This window comes from Struthio camelus, chromosome 23, assembly GCF_040807025.1.
Source record: "Struthio camelus isolate bStrCam1 chromosome 23, bStrCam1.hap1, whole genome shotgun sequence".
In the NCBI taxonomy this organism is placed as follows: domain Eukaryota; kingdom Metazoa; phylum Chordata; class Aves; order Struthioniformes; family Struthionidae; genus Struthio; species Struthio camelus.
In genome coordinates, this window is record NC_090964.1 from 5,692,691 (window position 1) to 5,706,508 (window position 13,818).

General features: G+C 53.7%; 1 protein-coding gene across 4 annotated transcripts in view; it reads right to left on the reverse strand.

The window, feature by feature from the left end:
- Positions 1-755: 755 nt before the first annotated feature.
- Positions 756-13,818, reverse strand: part of PTPRU (protein tyrosine phosphatase receptor type U) — an 86,792-nt gene continuing 73,729 nt past the window's right edge. For all 4 annotated transcript variants that reach the window (XM_068917307.1, XM_068917305.1, XM_068917304.1 and 1 more), the window contains 4 exons: positions 12,227-12,352; positions 9,248-9,405; positions 7,741-7,876; positions 756-4,619 (listed from right to left, as the gene is read on the reverse strand). In XM_068917307.1, the coding sequence (XP_068773408.1) occupies positions 4,557-4,619; positions 7,741-7,876; positions 9,248-9,405; positions 12,227-12,352 (483 nt within the window). In that variant the 3' untranslated portion in view covers positions 756-4,556. The remainder of the gene's footprint in view (positions 4,620-7,740; positions 7,877-9,247; positions 9,406-12,226; positions 12,353-13,818) is intronic.

Genomic DNA, 13,818 nt, shown 5'->3' on the forward strand with positions numbered 1-13,818 from the left:
GGCTCTTACCGTCAGCGTGGCTGCTGCTCCCTCACCTCCGCGAACGATGAGCGTTAACCTCCTTGGGTCGGCCGATAGCTTTTGCCTGGTCCTGATCTCGGGGCGGTTTTTTGCAATTCTCACAATGGCGGGCCCTCTTCTAAGAACGTCCCAACTCACCGCGCTGGTTTTAGGAGACCTGCAGCTGCACCAGCGACAGGCAAGGACAAGGCAACCGCCCCCTCCGCTCGGCGCTGGGCAAAAACGCAGCCAGCCGCTGCCGGGGAGGTTTTTGCACCTCTGGATTTTGTCCTGCAAATGTGCTCCCCCTTCACCCAAAAAACCTGAAAAAAAGACAAAACATGGCCAATATGGTCCTCTAGTCTAAAAGCAGCAGTTATCTATTATTCAGTGCCAGGACACCCCGGTCGTAGGTGCAGCCAGGCAGGGAGCAAAGGCAATTCCAGCCTCCGGGACCACCTGGGCCCTACCCACAGCGGGACAGGCGGGCCGGACCCCGCACCCTGCACCGCCGGCTCAAGGAGACCGTCACGGTCTTAACAGCGTCTGTAAAACCGCAACATCGTCTGAGCGGCATCTGCATGGCGGCTCCCTAAATCACAGCTTCCCACCGGGCAGAGCAACAGGGCAAGAGGAGGAGGAGGAGGAAGAGGAGGAGGAGGAGGAGGAGGAAGAGGAAGCTTCAGGAAGTACGGAGGTGCGGGCTCTGAAGGGCTGCGCGGCCGAGAGCCAGCGAAAGAAATCCAGAGGCCATCACGAATTTGGGAACATTTATTTATGCAACTGATTTTTCTTAAAAGAAAGCGAAAAATAATAATAATTAAAAAAAAAAAACAGTTAACAACAGCTGGATGTGCGTGGTACAACCCGCGTGTCCCTCCTTCGCCATCCCTCTCTCCGTCCCCGCGCGGGGCCACCCCCGGCCTCCCGCGCCGCCAGGGCGGTCTCTCGCCAGCAGACACCCAGCGGCATCAGTCCCTTTGACGCTGGCAGAATTTTCGGGGGTCATCTTTTCCGTGTATAGACAAAATCATTCCGATTTAGTGTTTTTTCTTGGGTTGGAGGGTTTTTTTTTTTCCGTTGGTTTTTGTTTTTATTAAAAAGGAAGAAAAAAAAGCACCACTCCAATCTGTAATACCAATAAACATCCATCTTAAGAACGGTATTTATATTTTTATATATATATTTCTATATATATATTTCTATGTACAGGATGTCCTTGCTTCATGTCACATGAGCATCTCAGTAGGAGCTGAAGATCACTTGGTCTTTATATCATTTTGATTTTAAAGTCTGCCCATCTGAAGAGATGCTCGAAAAACCCAGAGACATCCAGCAAGGAGATATCAAAAAAAAAAAAGAAAAGAAATCTCATTTTAAAACATATATACAACTCCTCCAGTCTCCGTTTTCTCACCGGGACTAAACGGGGTTTCAATTTTCCTTTTTTTTTTCTTTTTTTTTTTTCCTGGTAGCATTTTACCTGTGAGCAGCAGACATACATGTGCAAAAGCACTCTGCAGGATGCCTCCCCTCCCTTGGGTCCGAGCGAAGGATGCACGCACACGACAGTGGATGCTCCCAGCAGGTCTGGGAAGAAGCAACTCCATCCCCAAACCAATCCTAAACCCTCGGTCTGAACGGTGGCGTGTGACATCCCGTCCTCAGGAAATTCGCATGTTCAACTCGGTCATTTTCAAGCAAAAAATTACAAATTCTGCACCCTGGGGCCTCCTCTCTATACCTCTATACCTCTCTATACCTCTCCACAGGGAGGTACCGGACCCTCTTCCAGGGCTTCCCGCGGGACCCGGCGCACTGGCCGCAGCGCTCCTGCCTCCGAGCCCGGGACGGACCCCGCAGCATCCCAGCGACAGCACGGACACGTCCACGGAAAGGAGGGGATTTGGGAAAAGGGCACTGATTTATTCAAAATCGTTCTTGCAAGGCAAGCACTGATGCTGCTGGAAGCGCTGGGGGAACCGGAGAGCTCTGCAGGCGCTGGCGGGGCCAGGGGACGATTTGGGTGTGAGACGGCGGGAGCACGCGTCAGGGCGGGAAGGCGGGAAAGGAAACGAATGGAAATGTGTTTTATAGCCCTTGGAATAAGTTATTGTTAGGCCAGTGTGAATTATTCAGCGAAGACACGGGAAAGCCAGGTGTCTGGGCAAAATCAATCAACACTACCAAAATCCATCAACAGCCCCATCGCCACCCGCGGAGATTTTTGCATTTTTTTTCCAGGCTCCTTAACACGAGGCACAAGGTCGGACGCTGCTCGCGGCCACCCTAGCACTAACCATCATCCCACCCTGCTGACCCCGACTGACTTCTCCGCGCACAGAGACGCCAGCTCTGGACCACGGTCCTCCACACTGCAGCATCTGCCCAGGATATGTCCCTGCCGCTGCGACGGGGCGGTGGGGACAGACATGGGACGGTTCAACAGCCTCAAAAGCCGGGGCAGGAACCAGCCAAGGGCAATGGGAAACCAGAGCTTATTCCCAACTCGGTATTGAGTAGCAAATGTTTAACACGTGAGCGGTTGCATATGATTAAATCCTCCAAAATGGGGAGAGGGAGGAGACGTATCTTGGTGCGCTGCTCCCCGCCTGGAAGGAGGACTGAAATTTGCTCTGGGTTAGCTCAGCCGGGGCGCAGCGCCTTTGGCTTCGCGCGGGATTCGACCGGCCAAACAGCGTCCTCCAAAGCGTCGTCCAGCCTCTTTGAATCGCGGCACCCCATAATTACTAAGATATCAGAGGGGAAAAGTGCGTTTCGGCACAGCTCGCCCCTCTGCCATTCCTCGCTGGCCTCCGCAGCGTCCCCGGGATTAGCCCGGCGCCGGCTCCCAGGATTAACCCCAGGTCGCCCCACTGATCTCTGGAGGAGCTCCAATCCCTCCATCAAAGCTGACGACCTCCTCCAGGAGAGGAAGGGCGTCACCTGAAGAGTTCGGATTCACCCCAGCGCCCGGCTAATCATGGGAATAATCCTGACACCTCTGACAGCAGGTTTTATCCTGGCGCTCCAAGGAAATAACTCCGATTTTACCTCGGTTGAGCACGGGAGGCAGGGCCTGACTGATGGATTTTGCTGGGGTTACATTCCAGCTTAGGACCTACCTTTGGAGACACCCCTGCAATCCACGGCCACCAGCTCTGATGCCGTCACCACGTCCCCGCCGTGCTCTGCAGCACCGCCACCATCAGCCAAAACGGGCTTTGCAACCCGCAGCAAAAGCAAAACAGCATCCCAACGGCCTGCGCGAGGCCCTCCGGAGACATAAGGGAAGGACCCAAATTTCCCACTGCAACGCCAGGTTTTGGAGACGTTGGGTCCTGGACCCTGAAGGTGTCTCACCTGCAGCAATTCCCAGGGGAAGCAATAAAACCGGACCCACAGGTCAGCGCCTCCGGGGCCGCACCGCTGCACCCTGGGCCCCAGGGCCGCGGAGGCTTCGGAAAGGATTTGGAGCATTAGGAAAAGCAGCATTGCTCAATGGCAACGCAGTTCCCCGAGGGCAGGGGAATGAAAGCACCTGAAACGCCTGGTTGCAGATGAATAATCCTGTAGGCAAGGAACGGCCTTTACCTGCTGACAGGAGCAGGAATTCCCATAGCCAACTCTGACGGCCAACTTTCACCCTCCCGCAAGAGGAATTAATTGCTACAGGTGTAGAAGATTGCATGGGAACAGACAAGCCAAAGGGAAACCGTCATTTCAAAAGGTCTGCAAGGACACCGAGAGGGGACCGTGGTGGTCCCCGCAGAGGGATGGTGTGTGCCCAGGCCCCCCACGCTCCCCGAACAAGCACCAGCCCGGGCAGCGCCACGCTCCTCGTCCCGTCCCCCAACCTCGCATCCTACGTCCCCCCTCTCTCTCCAGGGCTGGATACCCAAAGGGTGGCAACTCACAGAAATAAAAGAGTGAAGATCAAACTCATGATTAGGACAGGGTGAAATTCAGAAAGCTCCTTTTAGGGTCTTTACTCCAGTTCAGAGCTTGGCCCCGCAAAGGGCAAAACCTGCCAGCATCCTTCCAGGCTCCTCTGAAGAGCAGCTTCGACTCCACGTACAACTCACAGACAAGGTCTCATCTCCAAACATCCATCACGCCCTTGTTGGGAAACGGGCTTGGGATCCTTCTGTCTCTTCCTCCCCTCCTCGGCCTTCTCTTCAGCTTCAGAGGTGTCCAAGCGTGTCCCAGCTGGCTCCTCCCGTGCACCGAACCCACAGCCGTGACCCAAGTCCTGGCTGGCAAAGTGACACCCCTGCAGTGACGGGATGAGTCCTGGCATCCGACCCACGTCCGCTCCGATGTGTGCTCAGGGTGAGAGGAGGGAAAGGAAGATGGTGAGCAGAGGATGAAGATCGGGAATGGCCGGCGCGTCCCCATGTCCTGCCTTTTGTTTTTCATTTGATTTTCGCTTTTCGTTCGGTCCTTTGCTGGTTTTCCCCCTCCTCGCCTTCAGCACGAATTCGACGTCCAAGTGCAAAATGCATGTTTGGCACAAACCCTAAACAAACACTTGCCTTCGCTCTCCTGGCAAGGTGCTATCTGGTCTCCAGCGACTCCAGATATTCCAGTGCTATGTCATAGCAGAAATGGTACTGTTCCTGCGCAGAGAAAGAAAAGAAGGTGGTAAGAGCCCAAGTAAAGCGTTTTGCAAAGCTGCCCATTTTTAAGGCAAAATAAGTTTTAATGGTCCTAAGAAAAAGCTTATAAGTAGAGCTCTATGGGACCACAGACTTCATTGGTAACAGGCAGCAGGGAAAAGACAAGGTTTTTCTGGGTTTTTTATTTGTTTTGCAACTTTCATATTCTTTTCAGCCCAATGTGAAAAAAAAGAAAACCAGAGGAATTTCGAAACTCCCCACTAAACAAAGTTAAAAAAGCCTCAATTCTCCCAGAATCCAGTTTTTGCTCCAACCTCAGCTTTTCACTTGCTACTTTAAAAGCAATGATATTTCAACGAGAACAAAGGGTCATTTCAAAGCAGAAGATGGAAACCGCCCTGCAAAGGGCCACAGGAAACGTTTCGACCCTTGCAAAGGGCTTTCGTCCTTTCCTGCCCCCCCAGGGAAGCTCCTGCCCAAACAGTTGGACCTGGGAGCGGACACTGGGGTCAGGATAAGAGGCTGAGGGGCGTACAAAGTTAAAATCCTGGCCCGGAAACAGGTGGCAGTTGTACTTTGGAGTTTATTTTTGAGTTAAAAATTGGTTTTGCACCCACGCGAGTTCATTGACCTCGCTGAATCCACGGTTCGGGGGCTGGATTACCAGGGAATGCCTGACTGTGGAAACACCCTGCCCAGAGCTGCCAGGAATCGTTTTCATTACAGATATTGCTGCTGTGGAAAGAAAATGCCTTTTTCCCTTCCTGGCAGTGCGACACTGCTGCATTTGGGTGTTGGCTTTTTGCAGGAGAAGAAGAGGGCAGAAAAAGTCTCAGGAGATTTCTTTTCTCAAAGTCCTCATTTTTTCTTTTCCGTTTGCTGGCAAGTCACACGTTCTGAAGGAAAATGCAACGCTGAAAAAGCGAGTAGCTTGTTGCTTGGGTCAAAGATTTCCCCATCTCTGCAGCTCCCGTGATCGCCAAGCTCTTCTCCAACCCGCTGTCCCCATCCACCCTCGGAAGTTGCGGCCCTCCCTTCGAGCATCCAACAAGCAAACCAGCCAGAGGGGAAGAAAAAGAGGTTTTGGACGGGATCGGCTGCCTTTACCCTATTACACCTGGTGCCTGTCACTTCTGAGCCGTCTCCTTTGCCACCACGAACAGGTTCAGCCGTGCCAACGGCAGCGGGATCCCAACCCGTGTCCTGCCCCGTGGGTGCCAACCGGGACGTCGCAAGCACCGGGACCATGGGTGGGAGCAGCCTGAGCACCGACGGCAGCGAGGATGCTGCTACCACCGCGCAGACCCCGTGCGGGGACGGCAGGGGAGGGGAGATACCGTCTCCCGCGATCCTCACAGCGGCATGGGGGGGGGTCACCTGGAAAACACCCCGCTCCAGCCGGCACCACGGGAAGCTTCAGCGGCTGGTGGGAGCATCCAACCAGGATTCACCCGGGAGGGTGGGCAGCTCTTTGCAGATCCCAGGGGCGAGCGGGCACCCAGGGAAAAGGACTTCAAAGCAAGGAGGCTGTGACAGCTTATATTAAAAGCACATAATGCTTCCGGATTAAGAAAAGGGATTGTTTCCATTTATCATAATATAAAAATAAACCCCACGGGCAGCCAGCGGGGGAAGGTGCACGGGTTGGGCCAGCGGCCAGTGTGAAATAGCCACGCTTTAGCTGATATCTGCTGGGCTACAGCTCTTTACATCAGGTGAGGATCTGGCCTCTGCAGTGGCTCTATTAGATTGGGATTCCCGGAATAGACATTTCAGGTTCATTCGAGGCTGGAGGACGATTGTGTGCTGATCTGAAACGTTGCTTTTTTAATACCTTTGCAATTTAGCCCAATGGGCCTGGTGACTTCATGACTGTCTCTTCATCTTTTGATTATCTGCATCCTTCCCGCTATTGCTGTCCCCTCCCTCACTTTCCCCTTCCACTTTAATTCCTAATGCAAATCGCAACCCCCTCAAAACCATCTCATTTTTCAACTTAAGGATTTCATAATCCAAACAGGGTAAACATTTCCGGCTGACTTGCTTTCAAAACACCATAAGCCACCTGGATTCTTCCAAAAAAGCACTGAAAACACAAGGATGGACACGTGCCTTCTCCCTCCTCCATCCCTATAGTGAGAGTCTGCAATGGGGCATGGGCCCTTCCTCCTCCTGCCTGACCCCACCGCCATCCCCAGCCTCGCTGTCGTGAAATATGGCTCTATTGGCTTGTCCGCCAATTAATTTCACTCAAAACGTGGTTCCTTTTTAACGCCAGTAGGAATTTGTCCGACCTCCCTTTCCAGCCGTCAGCTCCCTTCTGGCAGCACAGAGCCATCCCGCACATCCCGCTGCACAAATTTAACTCTGGGACATTTTCTCTGGCCTCTGAATCACGTCCACGGCTCTTTTCTACATTCCCTGCGCTGCGACATCCTAGATGCAATCTGCACAGCCCCGAGAGCAGTTTGTGGGTATGCGTGACATTCCTGATGTCTCCAGCGATAAAACCCTGCTCCTGTTCCCCTTCTCCTTTCATCCAAGGGTTACACTGGGAAGCCGTCACCCCACATCAAATCCCCCAGGGGAACGGGACGCTGCCCCGGGCGGGCTCTGATACGGCATCTCACCCGCGGGAGGACGTCAAGCCGAGTCTGCTCAGCTCAGCCGGCGCGGGAGCCTGCAAGCAGGCAAACAACGCAAGGAGCCACTTCTGCCTTCGCAGCCACATCAGAAACCCTCAGAAGAGCTGGAATTACATCCCACGAATTAATGAGAACCTGCCTTATTATTGCAGGGCAGGATTTCCGACAAGCCCAGCGCCAACGCCAAGGGCATGTCAGCACTGCAAGATAAAGGCAAGCCTGAGGCTGTTTTCAAGACCTGACTCGTCTCCCTGTCTACACGGGCCTGGGCACGGCGCTGGCCCGCTCGCCGAGATCTGCTCCGCAGGCGGCTGGAGAGAGGCTACGGGTGAATGCCTTAAAAATGCAAGTCAGGATTCAGGAGCCGTTAGTGGGGGTGGGCATCCCTCGGCGCTTTTTCCAGGGATGGAAGGGCCGGGAGGGACCAGCACAGGGACCGGCGACCGGGATGGATGCCAGCAGTGTCCAACGCTTACCAAGGTCTCTACCATATTTGGCTTGTAGTTGCGGAGGGTCTTTGCAGCATAGAAAACATCTGCCATGTTGTGACACTTGATCATCTCCAGGACCATGGTGGAGGCACAGAAGGTGCCGCTCCGACCACCCCCGTTCCTGGTGGGAGAAACACAAAATGAGAGAGGAAAGAGGAATCGGCGCTAGAAAATGTTCGGATTTTAACAGCGTCTCTGGCAGCGTCCGTCTCTTGTTTGTATCTACCCGACATTTGCCCTCACACCCTGAGTAAGTCAAGCAGAGCTTTTACCCTCTGTCCACTTATGGGAAGGGAAGACACGGACAAATCAAGCTCCTGGGCAGCAACAGGGTGACCCCAAATTGCACTAAAGCCTTCCAGCAAGATGAGGAAAGGGTTTTACCCCCTCTCCAGCACGCTGCACTGGCCTGCAGGCAGCTGCACAGAGGAGCTGCTCCTTTTGACCACATTGACCAGACAGCACCAAACTGGGGGGCCTGAACTAGGTCCCATGTGGTGGCAGGAGCTGCACCAGATCCTGCCCTCTGACCTGCAGCCTGCCCGGCACTTTCTGTACCCCTTCATAGCAGAGCTTCGCAAGAGGAACTACCGAGCGACACCTTTTGGACCATCTGGGCTGGGTTCCAGGACGCCTGGGTTCAGTTCACAGCCCTGTCGTGGACTGGCTCCTTGTGTGACCTTGTGGAGGTCACTTTGTCCTCTGCGACTCTCCCCATCTGCAAGGTGTCTCTGCGCTGTTCGCAGAGCTCATGACCCATTGGAGACCGCTGGCTGCAGGAACCAAAGAAACAGCCACATCCCATATTTTGCCCAGCACAGAGGCTCCTGGGATATCTCCACCCATCTTGGAGTGGAATCATCTGACATGCCCACGTTTGCTCCCCAAGCAGCCAAAGGGGCCTGGGGAGAGGAAGAGAGAACACAATGCCAGTAATTTATAAAGCATGTTCTCAAATCATCCTTCGCCTAATGAAGACGGACGAGGCTGTAATTAATTTTGGATTAAAGGCTCGCCTGCTGTCTCTCCCTATCTGAGAAGGTGCTAGGTCCCACATGAAGAGAGCATGCAGCTGTGTTTGTGTGAACACATCCAGGCAGGCGTGCAAGCCAACGGAGAGGAGGACGGGGCAGAGAGCTGCAGCCTGGACAAGAAGCAAGAGGCTGGTTGCACAGCTCCTGTTACACCCCTTCATCACAACACCATCACCCGTTGCATGCGTGGGACTCGGTTATATGTCTGGGATCTCTGCTGAGGCTCATTACAAAGGCAGGGAACCAGGGTGGAAGGACGGGATGCTGCTCAGCGTAAGTGGGTATCACGTCTACTGAGCACCCCACTAAGTGAGATGAGCTTTGCTGCTTAAGCTCTCTGAAACCAGGAGGTTCAAAGTGGTTCAATTTTCATCTGGGCATGAAATTGCCCCAATTAGGGCTTTTCAGAGGTTGTCCTGGCAGGACAATGGACAAGCGAGCTGACGGAAGTCACTCACAAGCAGTGCACAACTGTCCTCCCATCGCCGCTCTCCTTCTGCCACCTCTCCACTTGGGCCAGGAGGTGCAGGAAAGACTTCTTGGAGTCCGGGGTGTCTCGGTAGGCCGACCACCGTAGGTACTGGAAATGCCGAACCATCAGGTGCCCTTCCTGCAACTAGGAAAAAAAAAAAAAAAACGAAACCTCATTAGCTTGAACCTATGGGCTGCCTTCATTTGCCTCCACGGGAGGTTTGATGGGGGACAGGAGGGGTTTGCCGCACATTAATACTACAGAAAGGGGGGAAAACGGGAGTATTCACAGCAGACAAAGCTTACGGGTAAGACCCCAGCAAGCTTCCCAGCCTTGTGCAGTCTTTGGGTACATCTGTATTTGCTGCTAAGGGTGACTCCAAATCAGCCTCAGATCTCTCAGTTGAGCAGACAGGACCAGCCCCACTCTAAGCAGCTGGCCACGTCCACCCCAGCTGCCACCCCGGCAGCAGCTCACAGCAACACCAAAGGCAGCTTTCTACCCAGCACCTTGGGCTACCTGTGCATCCCATAAGCAGCACAGGCAACCTGTTACCGGACTGCTGAGCCTCCCCAAGGCTCCTCCAACGCAGCCTTGTCTTGCACACAGAAGATCTTGGGAGATGTTTTTTATGGCGTTGGCTGCAAACCAGGAGGCTCGTGAGAACCTCCCATCCACGGAGGCAGGGAGTGGTAGAAGCGCGCCTTAATGCTCTGGTAATCTAGTTAGTTTTGCAATCTAATCTGGTTAGCAGGCTCCAAAGGGAGGAGGATTATATCCACAAAGCGGAACAAGGCCAAGCTTCAGCCCACAGAGGTAGGGCTCGGCTCTTACTCACAAAAATGTCAGGCATTTTGATGGGACAAAATAGCAAATAGCAGCTCGAGCGGCACACGTTGTGACGTGCTGCAGGGAGCACACATAAGAGGGGAAAGGTGAGGATCAAAAGCAGATGGGGGATTCCCAGCTCTGCATGGCTCCGTCCACCCGTCTTCCGATGCTTGGTGGGTGCAGGGCAAGCACCGAATCTCAACAGCAGGCGGGATCCACATGCCACCCCCAAACCCGCACACTGCCCCGTCCACCCTGCTGCCCAAACGGTCACAGCCAGACACACGACCACCCTGACACCCGCTCACTCGCTCGACATTAAAAGGGACTGAAGGGAGCCACGAGGACCACGGCATTTGTGGAGAGAGGACGGTTGGGTTTTTAAGCTGTGTCTAACACATGATAAAACTTTCCAGCTACAGATAGCAGAACAGGAGAGAAGAGAAAGTCCTTTCCGCGTCAACGGTCCTCGCCGTTCGGGTCACCCAGGGCTGCTTGCGAGTTCTGGAGAGGAGCCGAAGCCGATGTTCACGGCATTTAGCACCCCCTCGCTAGCTCTTTCGCCCAGGGCAGCCCCACTGAGAACAACCTGCCGGCAGCTATTCCGGGAGGTACCTGCAAGAGAGGCGGCTGCTGCAAGATGGATATTTTGGGAGCACTCCATACCCATTAAAGCCAGCCCCCGCAGTTTCCGTGCAGGAGCAAGCAGGAGGGTTGGGGGCTGTTTCAGCACCGATCTAATTATACAGGGCGGCAAGCGAAGGAATTACAACGTGGTTTTGATTTAACGGGCCCGGCTGGTAAGCTTGGCTCCGACACTTCAAAGGGGCTAAATCTGGCCTAGGCTCACTTCAAGCCTTGGCTAAGCGCTAGCAATAGATGGACTGCTAGCATGAGGCAGCTGAGGAGCACACCGAAACCACAAAGGCTTTTCTGAAACTCTGTCAGCTTTTCAGGAGCTCCAATTTAGGTCAGCAATCTGGCTGGGATGGGCTGCCGTCCCAGCCCCTCGACACTTCGGTTTCCAGCTGGAAGCCAGAAAGGCAGAAGGGGAAGGATGAAACAAATGAGTGGAGGAAAAAACAGGAGAAAACTCCTCTGACAGCCCAGGAAGAAAAGCTTCAGGTTGCATTTTGAAGCCCAGATGAAGGCTTTGGTTGGCTCTTAGAGGACCTGCAAAACCGCCCTGATGCCAAGGTCTTGCCTGACTCCCACCTCCAGGGTGGCCAGCTGGGATGACTTGGCAAGAACTGGGCTCCTTGCATTTCGCCAGCACTCCTCCGACAGTCTGTTCCCTGAGGAAGTTTCTTCCTAGATCCAGAGATTTCATTCACGCTGCATTTTAATTTAGCAATGGGTATATTCTGCAATCTGCAGTCAGTACGTGGAGAGCAAAGCACATTTGGTGAGGGATTTCTTGCTGACACCCAGGCAAGGCCAGATGCTCTGACGGGGAGCGCTAATCAAAACCTCTTTACATTAGATTCCAGATAATCAGCCAGGATTTATCTTACTTGACCCCAGTTCCCCACTCCGAAGCACTCTTCCCTGCCGGACTGTCAATCAAGGCATTTGTTCCCTTCTCAGCTCCCTAATTCTCATCTGCTCAATGACCTCCAACAGCACATTGGCCTCAGCTTCTTGGTAACCCTCAGGAGATTTACAGGCCACAGGGATATCAACTCTTCATGGCCGGCATTTGTTGTTAAATCAGCTCTTTCTTCTCCATCTCTTCCCTTGCGTACGACTCTGCACTCGCATGTGTTGTTCATCACGATCACTGTCCTTTCCCAACTCAGCTACATATCTCTTCATTTACGAGCAAGCAGAACCAGTCAAGCGTGAAAGCCAGGTGTGCAGCGAATGGGTCGTGTTGCTTCCCTAGATGGATCATCCTTCTTCCCGCCGAAGGAAGTCTTTGCTCATATGAACAAAACCTTTGTCAATGTGCCAGCCCTTCTCCAAAGCAGCAGCTAACAAAATTGATCCCATCCCTCCACACGAGCTCTCTTAGCAGCCCAGATCTCCGGCCTGGGAGACTGCCTGGACATGGGAGAGCACCTGGACACACGCACTCACATGCAACCCCCATAAGCACACTTCACTGGCATGGAGTTGGTGGGAAGACTCTCACCCGTGTGATGTTCTGGACTCGGAAGAGACGAGACACGAGGTCCTCATCAGCTGCTCCGGAAACATATTCTACTTCCATCGGGCCATACTGTTGGAGTCCAGGTTCAGGCCAGTACTGCAAACAGGGCTGTGGAGAGAAGAGGCACAACTTGCCGTGAGCCATGAGCACACCAGCACGCATGGAGCGGGCACCACGCACCGCAGGCGACACCGAGTGGGACAGAGCGGGCTGGCACGGACACGGGACCAGGGGCATGGGTGCCAGGCAGGAGGTAGGACACCGAGACGGGCTTCTGACACCTAGGAGTGGCCCCGAGGCCAGGCCGGGCAGGGGGTCCCTGGTGCAGGGTGCTGGATCCACATGCCTGTCACTCGCACAAGAGCCACAGCACATTGCTGGATGGAGGTGGCCTCTGCTCGTTGGTGGCTCAGAGCTGAAAGCTCAGGTCCACCCTCTGCTACGTCCACGTAGCCCTTTCCTGACTGCATGAACACAAATACTTGGGTGCAGCTGTGCCTGCCAACGCTTCCAGCAACAGGGTTTGCCTGTCCTGGTCCCTGCCTTGACCCAGATCAGGACGGGTCTGATCCTGCAGCGTGACAGAGCAGGACTTGACTGGCCCCAAGGATGCTTCTCAAGCCATTCTGCTTCCTGACTTTGGAAGGAGCTTTGCAAGAGCAGTTCAGCACTAAGATCACCCCTTTGACCTCCCTCTAAGAGGGACCAATCTCAACTTGAAAAGCAGCAGTCCAGGAAAGGAGCAGATGCTCCGGGAAAGCAAATCCCTCGTGCTGCGCTCTCCCGCACGTGGCCAGCAGAGCACTGATGGATTGCTCATTCCAAGGGTCGAGGATGCAATTGTTTTCACACCACAACTGCTGGGAAACCAGCGTCAATACAAAATATATGATGTTTGTCATTGCACTTCAACAGAACATTTAGCATTTCAGGCCATCTAACGGCTTGGGCCTAACTGCATGGCAAATGTGTTTGAGAAATAATTGGTTATTAATAGGAGCTATAAATCTCCAAGATCTCTAAGCCTTCTAGACTCCGAGCTATAATTTGGATATTAAAACTTCCTTCGGCAAGACATAGTTCAAGTGAGGGATATACCCTCCAAGTCACCTTTCAAAGCTGCCTGCTGTAAAGGCTGATTGATTAGCTGTTGGTCTCAAACTGGTAAACATTTAAGACCCAGCTAAACATTGTTACACAGACATCCCTGAAGAATAGGCGTCCAGAGAGAAGCAGAGCTGAATAATGAAGAAATATGGCAGCGTTGGACGGTACCAGCGGACTGCCTGCTCCAGGACCTCCCTGCAGACCGAGCTGACAGGGTGCAGAGGCACCCGGGCCGCGAGGAAGAGAGCAAAGCGCTGCCCTCCCACGCCAGCCCCAGCGAGCGGGAGAGCAGGGCACCGTGGGGGAGCATCCGAATAGGATGCAGGGAGCCGGGAAGTTCTTGCAACGCTGCAGAGCGTTTCTGAAATAGGGAATGAAACAGAAGGTAGAGACAATTAAAACAAAATTTGTTCTGCTCCCTCCTTCACTGCCCCGGTCAGCAAGCAGCCGGGTTCATGTCTGCTGCT